General features: G+C 36.3%; 2 protein-coding genes across 5 annotated transcripts in view; both read right to left on the bottom strand.

The window, feature by feature from the left end:
* LOC137731546 (uncharacterized) overlaps positions 1-16,597 on the bottom strand; it is a 35,231-nt gene extending 18,634 nt beyond the window's left edge. Inside the window, exons 1-11 of one of the 4 annotated variants that reach the window (XM_068470675.1) lie at positions 16,267-16,592; positions 14,652-15,561; positions 14,192-14,321; positions 13,635-14,086; positions 13,283-13,363; positions 13,090-13,188; positions 12,603-12,761; positions 12,406-12,492; positions 12,186-12,257; positions 11,731-12,044; positions 11,490-11,610 (exon numbers count right to left, since the gene is read on the bottom strand). In XM_068470675.1, the coding sequence (XP_068326776.1) occupies position 11,610; positions 11,731-12,044; positions 12,186-12,257; positions 12,406-12,492; positions 12,603-12,761; positions 13,090-13,188; positions 13,283-13,363; positions 13,635-14,086; positions 14,192-14,321; positions 14,652-15,476 (2,220 nt within the window). In that variant the 5' untranslated portion in view covers positions 15,477-15,561; positions 16,267-16,592 and the 3' untranslated portion in view covers positions 11,490-11,609. Of the gene's footprint in view, positions 1-11,489; positions 12,094-12,185; positions 12,258-12,401; positions 12,493-12,602; positions 12,762-13,089; positions 13,189-13,282; positions 13,364-13,634; positions 14,087-14,191; positions 14,322-14,651; positions 15,562-16,266 lie in introns of those variants that run through there. The other 3 variants (XM_068470673.1, XM_068470676.1, XM_068470674.1) reach the window with 3 other exon arrangements.
* LOC137732087 (protein REGULATOR OF FATTY ACID COMPOSITION 3, chloroplastic-like) lies at positions 6,040-8,550 on the bottom strand. The gene is made up of 5 exons (XM_068471380.1): positions 8,202-8,550; positions 7,730-7,784; positions 7,556-7,612; positions 7,304-7,381; positions 6,040-6,671 (listed from the first exon to the last, which is right to left on the bottom strand). Exons 1-5 carry the CDS (start codon positions 8,505-8,507, stop codon positions 6,265-6,267), a joined length of 903 nt encoding a protein of 300 aa, XP_068327481.1. The 5' UTR covers positions 8,508-8,550; the 3' UTR covers positions 6,040-6,264.
* Positions 16,598-16,931: the final 334 nt, after the last annotated feature.

Below are 16,931 nucleotides of genomic sequence, written 5' to 3'. Positions count from 1 at the left end.
AAAACTTTATTTTCAGGCCCACTCACCCTTATTTTTGCTCCCCTCCAAGTTTTAGATGCTGAAAGTCCGCATCAACGAGGATTTGTGGCAAATATCAGTATAAGTGGCTACCTCTGAGGGTATGATCCTTAACCACACTACTGTACTTTACTTATGCTCTGACGTTGCGTGCGAAACGGGCTTGTTCCCGCTTGCAGTGCACTTTGGTCCTTAGGCACTTTAAGGTTTAAATTTAATCACATTTTCCACATCACTGTACCTTATGGCTTCATCACCTTCCAGGTGTTGGCCAGCATAGCTCGATTCGAAGTCCTAATGGACATTCTGGATCGAGTTGTGTCATAAATTCAATATTTAACATGCATACAACCAAAATAAATAAATAAATATATATATATATATATATATATATATATTCGGTTCAATTCGAGATTCCCGAATCATTAAATATGTAATCCCGATTCCATACTGAAAAGTTCTAGATCGGTTCAATATGAATCCCAAAAATTTTGGTATTATCGGTTTAGGAATTTTTTGTTTAGTTTGAGATTTTCAAGAAAAATTTCCAGCCCTGGTATATCCTAAAAAAAAACTGTACAAAAAATTAATTGTAAAAAATACCATTTATATGATGTAATGATGCATTATTAGCTGCTTTTGAACTTTTCTTGTTTATGGGGCATTTTTGTCCAAATTTTTTTAGTGAAGCCCGTGACCCCAAATAGGACCTGTGCGCTTTATATATAATATAATAGTATAGATTTTCCTCGTGAAATATTAATATTCAACCATCACTGACACATCCCAACCCGAAATGTCCACTAGGACTTCGAATCGAGCTATACTGGCCGACACCTAGAAGATGACGAAGCCATAAAGTGATGTGGAAAATGAATGTGAATAAATTTAAACCAAAAAGTGCCTAATCAAAAGAGTGCGCGGGTGAGCGGGATTGAACCCCTTTCACATGTGATGTCAGAGCATGAGACAATATAGTAAATAGGATGAAGATTATACCACTAGTGATAACCATCTCCTGAGATTTGCCAGAATCCTTGTTTACACATAAGCACAGCTACTAAACCTAGAGGGGCGAAAAACAAAGTTGAGTGGGTCAGCAATACAACGTTTGTAAGAAAACCTTTATTTTCGAACATACTAACCCCTTACCGTAAAACAAGTATAGTTTCCTTAAAACATACTACGTAAGTATGTAACAACAATACAACAGCAATATAACCAAAAATATGCCAGGTCATGATATATCAAATGCCACAGTAATATAATCATGTGATAATCAAGTATAATCATTTGCTCATCAATCTATGCTAGCACACGAGTCGGAGTTGCATAATGCAACCTGTACGATAGGACTGGGTATAATCAATACATTCTAGTACTACGATCACGTGAAGACTGGTGTCGAGGCGTGGTCACATACGAGTCAGAATTGCCTAATGCAATATGTATGACAGGACTGACACCTAACTTGGATCTAAGGCGAGCGAATGGTGCGGATGTGAACATACACGTGAAGGACTAGCCCTGGGTGAAGTACTAACATCAAGGTGCAGCAGATGAGCATGTAAAAATATGTTTGAATGTCATGACAGTAATATCCTAACCATATAGCAGCATTTATCACAATCTAATATCACAATAACGATACTTGGCAATATAAGCGTAATAATGAAATAAATACGCATTTATGGAAACTATAATTATGTATAGATATAAAAACAAAATGCCCACTTAAAGATATGCAATCGAAACGAAGCCTCCAACCTTCGGGATACATTTCCCCTATACGTGAAATTACTAATTAATTTAGTTTATTAACACATAAATGAAAACTTGAATAAAACCTCCGTAAATTGCTCAAACATAGGGTTTGAATATACGAAATTGATCTACTCGACGTCACGGACCTACACAAATTAACAAAAGGTCAATGGGTGGCCGGACGTGCCGCCACAAGTGGCTGCACCCACTCGCCTACGCGCCGAATGCAAGGAAGCTACCCACACGTCCCCCACGCGCCGCGAGTACCACGGTACTTGCCTTCCCCACGAAGACCAGCGATTTTGTAGGTTTTTGGTTCTACTTCCAAAGCTCCTAACGAGCTCGATTCTACCAAATTCAATTCTACGAAGACCCACTTGAAGCTAGGAATGTAAAGAATCGATCTATAATTACTGAAAGTTCAAATGTGGTCCGTGTTGTCCAGGAATTTGGCCTGAAAGTGGCCAAACGACCATGGATTTCTTCCCAACTTTCTGAGTGAATTTCTAGTTCGATAGTTAACCAAACTCAGTGATTCAAAATCCATTCTGAAGTTAGGAATATAGAGAATAAGTCTATATCTATTAGGAGTCCAGTCGTGGTCGAGGTTGGTCGGGGATTTGGTCTGAAAGTGGCCAAATGGCCACGGATCCTTGTTGGAAAAATTTCAGGATCTCTTCCTCCGAGTCATTTCAACGTTGACCTTTCACTAAGATGTCTGAAATGAGTCACACATCCACAATTTCGATGAGAGGAATTCAAAACTAGTGTCCAGAAACCCTACCTTGGTCGAACTCGATAAGAACTCAATGGAGAAGATGATGAACAGTGACAGTGGCCACTGTGCAGTGCAAGCTCCACGCCTGGGTTTGAAGTTCACGACCTGAGCTTACAGAGATAGGAAAAGATAAGGCACGGTGGTGGTCCGATGATCTAACTCACCGGAGAGGTCGAGTGGTGGTGACTGGGGTTGGTGCATGGCCTTTCGGCCTCTCTGCGTGTGCAGAGAAAAGAACGAGGGTTTGAGAGAGTGTGAGATTTGATCTTTCTGAAAATTGATTGGGTGATGGGTTTGTGGAAACGTGTTCACTGATTGGGTGCCAGAATTGAGGGAAGGCACTTGATTGGTAGGGGGAAAAACAAGAAAAATGAAAGGAAAACTAATGGAAATGATTTGAAAACTTTAAGTTTTACAAAATAAATGAAAGAAGAGGGATTGGTGGAGAGTGGGTGAAAGATGAGAGGGCACGGGCTACATTTAAAGAAAGGAAGGGATAGGATTTTCTGATTTTGCACAGTGGAAAGGGCTTAGAAAACTGGAGGAAGATTCTCTACTCTCTTATTCTCATGCCCTTTCATCCCCTCATCCCACATATTATTTTTTATCTTATTATCTCTATAAAAAAATTAATATAAGATGTTGACGTGGCTTAACCGTGATTGTTCAAATAAGAGAGGATGAAGGGGTAGAGAGATTAGGAGGGTAGAGAATCCTCCTCCCAAAAAATGTCTCCCTATCTAATACAGTGTTTCTAACACTGATTGATTTGTACACACACGTGTACAAAAATACCCGTTATCCTCGTACTTTGACAGAGCGTAACTTTTTTGTTACAAGTATGTTTCAAGTCTAACACACGCTCACGCATTCGTATTGATGAGTACAAATTAAGTACAAAACTATGAAAAATAATTAGTAGGCGAAAACAAAATCCACGTCAGATTACACGTTTCCCAAAAAGGGCAAAATCGTTCAAACACGCCAAAGAAAAAGAAATTCCAGTGAAAAGTAGGGACAAGTCGTCACAATAGGCTAATAATAATGTGATTCAATTTCTCTATTTTTAAACACGTTCAAAACATCTTAAGAGACGTGTAATGACGGTTATAAAAAAGGTTTTTACACGTGAATAATAATGTGATTAAATAATTGTCAAATGATTTTTTTTTTTTTAACAAACGATATTATCTACACTAAGGGTGACGGGTGGGCTAACAATAATATGATTCAATCAATTATTTATTAAATATTATTTTTTCTATTCTTAATGTAAATTCTATAGAAACCGATTTTATTATGTGAATTCAGCTGTTTTAATTGTTTTATGAGGGGTTTCTTTTATCATAATTTAAAATTATTCATTTACTTCAAATATTTGACTTTTCTTTTGTTAATTTACGCATATAAATACATTTAAAACATGTAAGTTATACGTAACATGTTGTAATTCAAAAAATGTCTTCTACACACGATTGAGCGCGTGCATAAAGGCTAGTTGTACAATTAATCATGGAATGCAAGGGAATCTCCATCCCCCAATCTCCATAGATGTACTTTGACTTTGGCTGCCAATCCCAAGAGACAAATAGGCTTCTAGAGTTTCTGCTGTTTGAGGAAATTCCCAGTTTTATTCATTTTAAGTTTTAATCTTTATTTGTTTATGTATTATATTATATTATATTAGTTATAATTCATGTCCTCGCTCATATCAATACATTTAAAATATGTAATACATTTAATACATTTACTTCAAATATTTGACTTTTCTTTTGTTAATTTACGCATATAAATACATTTAAAACATGTAAGTTATACGTAACATGTTGTAATTCAAAAAATGTCTTCTACACACGATTGAGCGCGTGCATAAAGGCTAGTTGTACAATTAATCATGGAATGCAAGGGAATCTCCATCCCCCAATCTCCATAGATGTACTTTGACTTTGGCTGCCAATCCCAAGAGACAAATAGGCTTCTAGAGTTCTGCTGTTTGAGGAAATTCCCAGTTTTATTCATTTTAAGTTTTAATCTTTATTTGTTTATGTATTATATTATATTATATTAGTTATAATTCATGTCCTCGCTCATATCATTTAATGAAGGAAGATTATATTCATCACTTAAAATTACTTCTTCCATACTTTTTAAATTTTTTAATATTTTTCTATCAAGTGTTAGTGGTGTATAAAAAATATTAAAAAATTAAAAAAGTGTAGGAGAAGTAATTTGAAGTGTGTGAATATAATCTCTCTTTAATGAATGATGATGTGAATTGTAATTTCCAAAGTGCAAAAGAAATGTCAAAATATTAACCCCTGATCCTATCTCATAGATAAAATAGAAGTTTCTTTTTCAAGTAATGTTATTTAGGCTTCCTTATGTGTCTAGGATTGAATTAAAATAAGTAACTTGTTATATTAGATTTTTTATTTGGAGGGGATTGGGAATTAAGTGAATCACACATAATGAAATTTATCCATTTTAATTAATTATTTTGAGGGGAATTTTTGTTTGACAAGCAACGATAGATTGGTATTTTATTAATCATCTCAAACAATACATAGGTGTCAATTGGGTACAATACTCCAGTGACCAAGAAAATGATCTAGAGATGAATTTGCTTAAGCAAGACAACAATAGTAAACCCCTAGATGGCTACTACATGTACGAAAATTTTTACACGCCACCATACAAACTGTCACAGAACGATAGATATAACAGATTTGTATCAGCAACTGTAAATGGTCACCACCGAATAGCAAGGCCATATAAAGTCATCGCAGAAGCGAGACCGTATAGAGTCATTTTAGGTAGACGAGACCAAATAACACATCACTCAATACAAAAATCATATCCCGCCATATCATTGCAGCGCGACCACAACACTAGCTAGACATGACAACATAACTAAACTAAACTAAACCAAACCAAATTAAACTAAGCCAAACTAAACCAAACTACTCTGGAACCACAAGTCAAAATAACTTTATCTTACTTTCAATATTAGGTGGTATCTTATGATGCACAGCATACACGATTTTATGAATCGAATTTAATATGGCATCATATGAAGAGTGAGTTCAGTAGAATTTATCTTCGTTCCTCGGGCTTGTAATAAGGCAGTACATCTAGTGACTTCGTTTGTAGTAAGGGAATGAGGCTTTCATAGTCAGTAGACTTTATCTTCGCTCCTTGGACTTGTAACAAAGCATCACATCTAGTGGTAAAGGAAGGGGGCTTTCATAGTTGGAATGGTTTTGAGTCTGAATGGTTATTTAATACATTAGCTTCTGATATAAACATCTCTATTCGAATTTAATAAAATTCTTTACCTTTGAGAAGAAAAAAAATATCGAATTTAATATCCAACGTTATGATATTTTTATATACCGGTCTCTTAAATGGGAATCAAATCAACAGTTTGAGTATATTTAAATTTAAATAAAAAAAATACATAAATGATAAATTCAAACAAATCTTTTATACGCTACTTAAATTTAAATCAAATAAGATACACAAATCCAAACAAAAATTTTATATGCTATTTAAATTTAAATCAAATAAGATACATAAATCAAAACAAATCTTTCATATGCTACCATCTACTTAAATATAATCTATTGTTTGAAACGTTACACAAATTTATACAAAAATATTTCTCACTTTCCCTGCCCTCAGTTTTCTTATCAATCCTGGTTTTCCTACACTAGTTGTTCTACCCTTCTTTGTTCCCTATCTTCTTCTATATCATCATTGTCAGCGTCAACGATAATAATCCCGTCTTCATCGTCATCTTCATACTCTTCGTCATCATACTCCATATCATCCTGTTCTTCTTCATCAGAATCTGTACCTCCACCGACAGTGTGAAACTCGGGAGGAGGAGGGCAGTCTTCTGTGATTGCCTCATCCCTCTTAATCACAAGATGCCGAATGACTCTTTCATCCTTGTCTAGCATGGTCTTAAAGTCATTTATCCATTTCGCTTCCATCTCAAAGTTCATCAAAACGTAGTAAGCGTTCTTCGCTTTCTTTATTTGGTATGCTAGTCTTCGCATTCCCCAATTGCTCACTCTCCATATCCTGGCTTTCTTCTCCGCTAGAAACTCTGCAAGTAATTCATAGATAAACTTCAATATAACTTTGTCGATATATTTCAAAAGGGTAAGGGAACTTCATGCTATAAGAATTCCGATAAGTATAAGCCGCATCAGTAGAATAGAACGTTAGCAAGTTGCTATACAAATGTTCAATCTAAGCAATACTTATAGATAGATGAAATTCTATCAATTACAAGCTCACTTGCCATGTTAGGTGGAAAAAGAAATTATAACGTTAAAAACAAAAACAAAAAAGCTATCCATTCTTCAAATATGATTGCTAAACTAAAACTGCTAAAGATTATTTCATGGGCAACCTAAATGTGACACCCTCACAGGTCAACATGTAGCAGGGAAACCATTAACACTACAAAACATCCACACATCATCACAGCATTTTAACTTCTTTCGATCTCAACTTCTGTTTCGTGTCTCTTTACCATACACAGTAGTAAGAGAGTTAGAAGGCAAAAGTTTGAATACACCAAAATTCATGATGAACCTATCATATTTGTTTCAGTAATAACAGATACATTACAAAGAGAGTTAGAAGAGAAAATTTTGCCTGCATCAAAGTTCATTGCGAATCTATCGAAGTTCACGGAGACATTACTAAGAGAGTTAGAAGTAAAAAACTAACCTTCAATTTTCTCTTTGACACTCCCAACCTCTTCGGCATGTTTCTCATGAATCAGATAAACCAGCTCATAGTGGCGCACTGTAACAAGGGAAACAATAAGTTATAACCAACCAACAATGGTTAAACACTAAATAATATTTTCCATTTGTTCTATGAACTATTAGAAGACAATTTCTTTCACCATTTTAATCAAACAAGTCAAACCAAGAGGCAATCCTACTAGCAAGAAAAATGAGCATGAACCGCACTTACTTCGTTCTTCATTCAAATCGCTTTGCAGCTGAAGCTTCAAAAATTCATACACCTTCTCTGCATAGAAATGAAAACAAAGTCAATAACTGCAAGGCCCCAAATGATTCTTCGGAAAAAAGGGCAATCGCTATTCCTTTCGAAAAGCAGCAATCCGTTTGAATCATGATAGCTTACCTTCTTCGGCATCTGCAAACTCAGGGAGAACGTTACCATCTTCCTGAACTTTCTTCTGCAATTCATAACAAAGTCTCATCTCAAAACCATCCACAAATAAACTTAAGCAACCCAAAAAATCTTATCTTATCCACCTTCATTTAAATTTTCAAGAAAAATAAAATCTTTCAGAACGCAAGGCTCATACTTGAATGGTGAAACACAATAATTCCAAGAAACAAAACAAAGCAAAATAAATCCCTCAGAAGCCCACAATTTGAATGTATCAGAAACCTGAATTTACTAACTTTAAATCCCAAATAACAAATTTTGAGCATTCTACAGCAGCCAAAAAGTAAAGGGTCGCACTCAAAAGTCGTTGAATTTCGGAAGCCAAAGTTACAAATAAAAAAAAATCATAAACCCAAAATAAAGAAGTGAAAAGGAGTAAAAGAAATATGGAGTTTGTGTAGAAATATAAACAAAAGGGAACCTGTTTAAGCAGCACAGATTCAGGGAAAGGCCCAGTGGCCTCATCCGGTTTCGATGCAAAGCTGTGGTTGTCTTCCTTCTTCTTCTCCTTGTTGCTGTTCTTCTTCGCAAAAACAATCACCGACCTTCTGACTGTTACTGGGAGCTTCTGAGCTGGAAATGGCCGACGAGAAGAAAACGAAGAGAATCCATTTGAGAATTGCAAGCTTGAATTTTGGTTTTTGGAGGAGGACCCATTTGTGCAGACCAGTTTTAGAGCCGTTGGAGTGAGAGAAGCTACAGAGAAGGAGTGTATGAGTGCCCCCATTGAAGATGTTTAGGAGCAGAGAGAGACCCGGCGAGGATATGCGATTTGCGATACAAGTAAAGGAAAGGAAAGGGGTGGTTTCGTAATTTCCGTAGAGTTATATCTTGATGGTTAAATCCTGTCCGTCTGTAAGGTTGTCCTGGTCCACCGTTGATTCATCTAGTTCTTCGTGATAGATGTCCAACGGTCTAGTTAATTGGTTTTCCTTCTTTATCGATTTTTTTTTAATTCTTTTTCTTCCGATCTTTTAGGTGTTTTTTTTTTTTATAAAACGGATGACTCATTATTTTAATTGAAAATATGACTTTAGTCTCTAAAATTTAATTTTCTCTACATAAAATCAGACATAAGTTTTTTTCTTGAATAAAACTCATTGACTATGTGACATTCCACATCACCCAGGGAGTGATCCTTATATGTATATTCCCATTTCTACCTAGCACGAGGCCTTTTGGGAGCTTACTAGCTTCAGGTTCCATAAGAACTCCGAAATTAAGCGAGAAGGGGGCTAGAGCACTGGGAAGTTGCTCGTGAGTTCCCAAAAACAACACCGTGAGGTAATGGTAAGCCCAAAGAGAAGAATATCGTGCTACGGTAGTGGAGCTGGCCCGAGAAGTGATCCGTCCCGGGCCGGGATGTAACAATTGGTATCAGAGCCTAACCCTGGTCGCGTGTGTGCCGACGAGGACGTCGGGCCCCTAAGGGGGTGGATTGTGACATCCCACATCGCCCAAGGGAGTGATCCTTATATGTATATTCCCATCTCTACCTAGCACGAGGCATTTTGGGAGCTCACTGGCTTTAGGTTCCGTAGGAACTCCAAAGTTAAGCGAGAAGGGGGCTAGAGCAATCCCATGATGGGTGACCCACTAGGAAGTTGCTCGTGAGTTCCCAAAAACAAAACCGTGAGGGAATGGTAAGCTCAAAGCGGATAATATCGTGCTACGATGGTAGAGCAGGCCCGAAATTGATCCGTCCCGGGCCGGGATGTGACAAACTAGATTTCACATCAACAAATTCATTAATTATGTTTGACACATTAAAAAAAAATCAGATGCCTAAAATACCCCTATTTGAAATTTTTTGTTTTTTATAAACCCTATTTGAATGTTTGATGTACATAATTAATGCCATGCGGGTGGATGGTAAGGGAGAATTAATGATTGTACAAAAAAAAAAAAAAAAAAAAACATTAATGTTATAAATTCATTGCCTAATATATAATAACATAAAACATGTCTAGTATATGTTATCATACATGCTTAATTAAGTCAATAAAATTATATTTACATATTAATGTAGGTAAATTATTTCTCACACACACACACATATATATATATATGCCTGATATATGTAAAATTCATGCAAAATAATTTACCTACAAAAAAAAAAAAAAAAAACATTTGATTCAAATAGTGCACCTACTATTAAATTTTTAAATGTTAGATTGCTTAAAAAAAGAAAAATAATATACCCAATATATGTAAAATACATGAAAAATAATTTACCTACATAATAATAAACCCACATATGCAAAATACATGCAAACTAATTTACCTTATAAATTCATCGTTTAATTTTTAAAAGAAAAAATGTTTCTACTAGTTTTTTTTTTTTTTTTTTTCCAAAAATAAAGTACCAATTATTTAATTTTTACGAAAATTCTGTACATATTGTGTTATATAGAAAAAAAAATTACATATTGTTTTTTTTTTAATGAAAATAATGTAACTATTGTTTAGTTTTTACAAGAAACAATGTATCTACTTGTTTATTTTTACCTTCTTTTTTTTTTTTTTAATTCTCACAAGTAAATGTATCGACTTTTTCAATAGAATGTATATTGAACTAATTAGATTTGGATTAGGAGATTTCACAAAAAAGAAGAAAAAAACCTTTTTTTTTAATTAATTAAAAGCAAAAAAAACTTAAACTAATTGAATGTTGTTGACAAACAAAAGACAATAAATTAAAAGTCTTACAAAAAAAAACCGTAATAGCCATATTAATGTTAGTGGTATGGTGTTAATAAATTTAAATGTATGGATATATTTTCTCTTACATGGCATCAAATTCAAAATTTGGATTTTATCTAAAGTTTAACAGTTGTAAAGGGCTAATCTAAAACACGCTTATTTTAATCAACTGACCTTTGTCGATAAATAAATAAGGCTATAAGAATATAACAATATCGCATTAGCCAAAACCCAATGACATAACTAAATCCGAGGCGGAACTTAAAATTTTCACTGAGGTGGAATATAACTTGTTTTTTTTTTTTTTTTTTTCCATCTATGATCAGTTAGGATGAAATGAACAAATTTTGCTTGGTGAGATAGGCTAATTTTTAAAAAGCACAGTTAAATTTTGAAACGCCAATAACAATTCTCTCATTTGTCCAAAAAAATTGTACTGAACGGTAGCTCAACCCAGTCCAAGCATGGTGTCGCCCTTGCGAACCCAATGTACAGAACAGGTCGTTTTTCAAATCCAAATTTTGACTAGCAACAAGGGCGGATTAGCATCAAGACATTTCAATCTCCATTGCCACCCTAATTAGGTGCCCTGTCAAGAATCAAATTCAAATCGAGCCATTGGAGATCGAAAAACCAATTCCGACACCACAATTTCAAAGCTGAACCACCAAACTGATCATATCGGGAGCATAACAAGGAGTAAATCGACTCTGTCGCGGGTTATCATATTTGTTAGGGTTCATCCCATGAGGTAAATAGCTAACCATCAGATTACATGGTTTCATAAACTCCATATGCATAGTAATGCAGTGCCCAACATCACTTGCTTTTTCATCACTCCTTGCGTCCAACGAGTTCCTCTCCCTACACAAGCCCAAGTGCTAAATGTAGGCAGTGCAACAACATTATTGCCTTGACCTGCCACGAAAATGTAAACTACCCTAATTTTGGCAGTTCGAATTTTCTTATTGCGGTCTACGTTCTTGTGAAAATGGGGAAATAATGGAAGAAATGAAGACAATTAAGAATGATGAGACGGTATACAAACTCCCTGGTGTTGCAGACTAATGGTGATTGGATTCTATACTTATGATTAATGATGTCAAACTTTCCTCAGGCATTCTTTTCTGAAAAAAAAAGAAAAAAAAACAACAGGCCAACATTGAACATATGAACTTTCTTATCAGGAATCAGCATCACTAATGCTTGGATAGTGCGAAACAAACGGGAACAACTTGGATACTCACCATTTCTTTCCCTTTTTCTTTCTCTTGTTAGCACTGCCACTGGTGCTGCCACCACTCTTGGTACCAGGTCCAGATTTGGCAGATGGGCTCTCAGTGGAGGTGCTGGTACCAAAATTTTCAAACATGCCAGTTTGCACTGCATTCTGTAACCACTCGAAGAATTCTTCCTCTGTCATGTTCTCTTCCAAGTTCGATGTTGGCATCTGACCTCCTCTTTGCCCCGAACTTGTTCCCTTTCCAGTATTATGCTTAGAGGTCACACTAGTGTTAACATGAAAACTTGGCTTGTGAGTGTTGGCTGGACATCTCATTCCCTACAACAAAATTTAGCTTCATGCACATCTGCTTTCAATGTGACAAAAACTGTGTGTGGGTGCAGAAGGCGGCATGAGTGTTATTCTAAAGGAAAAAGAATATCCACGATAAACTCAGTAAAATAGTTCAAATTGAATTACCTGGCAAATATACCACTCAGTAGCATTGTATATCTTGCTATCCGCACAAACAAATGCAGATGGAGCATCTATCTGCACATACAACATTGTTTAAAAAAGGATGATCTTGCATTACGTAAATTTCAGCAAACTATAATTGTACTGGTGATAGTTCTTTTTTATTCTCTTTTAACGCAAAATTCTAAAGCAACCTTTCTCCAGCATATATAAATGCACATACTTTCTGCAACATTCCAAAGAAGAAGGGTTGGGAAGATTGTTCAACCCACCCATCACCATCTTTTGCTTGATGAAAATCTTTGCAATCCTTTCAAAAGAGGAGTACATTAGCACCAGGCGAAAAAATCTCTAACAGCATCATCTTTAAAGATGCAAACTAATAGAACATCATTAAATGCTTTAAAGGTAAACGAAAACCTGGCACCACCGTGCTTGAGATTTTGATTTCCTGGTGGGCACCCAGACATGAAAATTGCCGCACTTATTGCAGGCGATTCTCCTTGAATCCCCAAATGGGTCTTCACCATCAGCTTCTGGGTGTGCAAATCCAGGGGGAAAGACACCGTGCCCTCCATTCTAGGAAACACATTGCAATATAAGGTAAGGCGGAAAAACTTAGAACATGTAATACTTGACATCCCTCAGAACTATATTCAGTAAATGAACAACTAATTCCTAGCAGAAGCCATAGCAAAGGGATGTATCCAAAACAACATAAGCTTCTACTAACAATTCCAAAGTTAATCACAAAGTTGAATGAAAGGATCCCGGGAGCCGACCGACAGGCTTCACTGTCAATTATCAACCCCTTCTTACATTCCTCATGGATATGGAAGAGATTGGTCAAAAAATTTTGAATTCTAAAACCAATTACAAGAAAGCATAAAAATTAGATATATATTACCTTTTGTGAAGTACTTTGAAATCTACAGAAAATGTTCAGCAGTTCCTCTCTCCTTAATTCGTCATCATATGTTTTTCGCTTCAAGGAATCAAGCAAAATCTAGAAAATATGGGAGCAAAAAGGGCCAGTGGTACAATCAGAACCATAATCAAATCGATCATAGAAAAAATCTCAATGGACATCAAATGATCACCTCATATGCATTCTGAAGTTTCTTGAAAGCTTCAGCAGCTTTTTCGTTTCCCATATTTTTATCAGGATGGACCAACATTGCCTGATAAGAAATATAACAAACTTGTTAAAGAAAAAGAAATATATTAACAGAACAGTATAGCATGTTATCCAGAAGCAGTACTTCTATATATGTAGACGAATCTTTGGAAAGATAAAAGTCATCATTCACTAAACAAAGTTAGATCTCAGACTCAATGCTTGGCCATACAAATCTTGAAACTTCCAAGAGAATAACATAACAAGAAACAACAAAGAAGTCAGGAAAAGATCCCTTTTCATGCTTATTAGAGCAAAGAAAGAATGGTACTTACCTTTTTCTTGTACTCCCGCTTCAGTAAAGAAACATCTATATTTTCGTATCGAGAAAATCCCAACGCGGAATAGTGATCAGTACAGTTTAACAGCCGAACAACTTCATCTTCAGAGGTTATCTCAGAATCAGTGCTACTGGTTGAGGGTACTCCTTGGCTACGATCGGCAGAAAACAATGGAACATTTTCAGAGGATGAAGCATGTGCCTGCTCACTGGTAAAGAAGTCTGGTTGACCTGGAATTCCAGATGTTTGTTCAGGGGATCCGTTGGGTCTTCTCTGCTGATTTACGTTGTACTTTAGGAAATATATCAGACAATCACTTGAGATAAAAGATAAATTCAACCCCAAAAGCAAACCCAGCCATCCAACATATGTCCAAGCACAATAAATTGAATACACAGTGGCAATGGACAGGGCAATACGCTCATGGCTCAGTGTGAATGCCAAACCTGAATGTCAAAGAATGTCAAAGCTCAGCAAGCTGTGATGAAGAAATATGCATACTTGAAAATTGAAATAGATGATCTGCACTTGAAAGGAGGTAAAAGAATCACCTCCTAAGAAGATTGCAAATCCTGTTGTCCAAAAGCTTCCATAGAACCACAACAAAAGAGCTCCACAAAAAGCAACCACCAAAATCGAGAGCATGAACCCAACGAAAAGTCCAATTAAAGCAGCAAAGACCTGGGAGTTTATTCAACATGTATGAGAGCATACTAATGCAAACTTTAACAGATACTCTTAAACTCACCCATCCGCCTCACCCATTGCAAAAAACAGATAACTATTCATAAGGAAACATACATAAAAGTCTGGATGTTCAACAAGTGAGAAGTAAACATTAGGAACCAGGGAGGTTTAAAAGGACAAAGGGACTCAAAACAGGTGCATTTTGCTGGGAAAAAACAAGTAGAAAAAATAAAGCCACCTATAATTATAAACATCCCAGCCAAAGAGACTGTAAGTTATAATGAGGTGAGTGGTCCGTAGCAATGTAGCAATACTAGGGCTTACCAATACAATCAGAAACTTGAACATCCCGACCATAGCAACTACTGAGAGAATGCTGCACCATACAACTGATAAGAAGGATGTTGTTCCCATCCGAGCTAAGCTATCAATGCCCCTTACGGTACAATCCAACCAGGCCATTGATAAAAGAAACAATATACCCCCAAACTGCATAAGCCACTTCAAAACAATTGGATATGCCTGCTCAAACTTTGTTTTGACATAATCACGGGCACATAGTGCCGTACTTTTTACGGTAAGAAACATTGGCTCGTGCCTCTGCAACCATTCACTAGCCATCTTCAAGAATGGCAAAGCTGATGCCTTCAAGTTTCTAAACAATCGGGTATCTGAAAACTCTAACCGAGCCATCAAAGTTCTCATATGCCATCTATTCAGGGAGGAACCAGATTTTTTTTTTGTATGTTTTCGGCGTAAGTGGCTTGGAGGTAATGTCCCATTTTCTTCTCTCATGCTTGGAGCTTCATTGTTTCCATTGCAATCTCCTGAATCACTCCGTAAAGGACTTGATTCCTCTGGACCCTGCATTGCATCCATACCTTGCTTCTCTTTCCTCAAAGACTTTCCAGATTTTTGTTTGCTTTTATTCTCCTCCACAGGATGATTGGTTTTACTCGAACTGGCTGAAAGAGCACTGCTTGGCTGGTCACCATTTGGCAGTTCTTCTCCAGGGAAAACTTTCACCTCACTTGCTTTCCCATGCCCTTTCGTTTCTCCTAGTGTACACCCTGAATCTGGACCCTTCTTTTTGTGCCTTGATGTCTGGCGATCTACAGCATTCTTCTGTTGGTTACCCTTCCGAGCCATAGGGTAAAAGACCTTAACGTACTGTAAGCTAAGTCAAGCTAGACGACTTACAATCGATTCAAAGCAGCCATTCCAGAAATACAATCTGAAAATAAAAAACAAACAGTCACAAGGATGCATGTATACATAAAATCAAAACTTTTTGTAAAGTACTTCCACGAATATACGACTCTTCATAAATCATCACATATCAGACAAGAATTTGTTTTGATAAATTGATTACCAAACTGAAAAATGGCAATGCATATATAAGTAAAAATCTAAACTTCCCAACTTTACTGATAACAGGACCTTTACTTAGAAAACTATTAAAGAGTAGAATTAGCATTTAGCAATGGAAAAGGGGTCGTGGATGGTGGACCCCATATATCAATATTGGGTAATCTGCATAACTTGTGAGGTGTGAATTAAAACAAAAACCCAAGAATTTCAATCTAACAAATAACCAAACTTACATTGTTCATTTCGCAAGAACCAAAATTCTCAGGAAGAAACACATAATACACCGTATTGTATCAACTTATCACCCACGAATCGATATAAATTTCAATTTAAAAGTAAAAATCGAAAAACCCCAACTGAGGTTTAAATCCCCAAATGTCAGAAAAATGATCAAACCCCATTTCCAACAATTCAGTAATCCCAACACACCAAACAAAAATTCGATGAAAGCAATAAAATTGAGCAGACCCCATATCATAAAACCACTGGAAATCAACATGGAGAGATTGGTACGGACACACCTGGAGCTCTGAGGCACACAGGGATCACTGAGAGAAGAAAATCATACCATAGAGCATCAAAGCGGGATGTTTGGCGAATTGGGTTCTTCTGGACATGGAGGACCTGAGCATCCAGTAATCAATCAGCAATCAGCAAGCAATCCAAATGTCACAGTTTTTTTGGGTCTGCGAAAAAAGGACAGAGAAGCACTCATGAAGAAGCTCTAAAGCCGAGGGAGGTTTTCTCTGTGTGCGTCTCTCTCTCTCTCTCATCCGAGACGTTGAATTGGGGTCTGTTTGGCTGACTGGATTTCTTTGTTCCGAATCCGGATTGGACATCGCCGCAGATTAACAGTTGTCGTGCCGCTGGACTACGCAGAGCTCGGGGTCCCACGTGTGCTTTATTTATTCGATTCCCTTTTTGTCTAAAGCCCATTAAAATGAAAAAAGGCCTTAAAGTTTTCTTTCGGTGTGGTATGACCGTGTGGGCCTTGAAACCAAACTTCCACTTGATGATTGCTCTACAAGTGCTTTTTGATTATGTATAGAGAAAATTTTTAGAATAAATTATACTTTCATACATTAGGTTTGGGATCTTTTTCAATTCTTTACAACATCTTCAAAATATTTCACTTTCATACCTTAAGTACTATTTTATTTCAAAATAATACATTTGTTACATTTTTCATCCATTGATCCGTTAAGTGCTGACGTGGTTGCCAAATATATTACA

The sequence above is a fragment of the Pyrus communis genome, chromosome 4 (genome assembly GCF_963583255.1).
Source record: "Pyrus communis chromosome 4, drPyrComm1.1, whole genome shotgun sequence".
NCBI lineage: Eukaryota > Viridiplantae > Streptophyta > Magnoliopsida > Rosales > Rosaceae > Pyrus > Pyrus communis.
The sequence above is the reverse complement of the archived record's forward strand: the minus strand, read 5'-3'. Positions and strand labels throughout refer to the sequence as shown.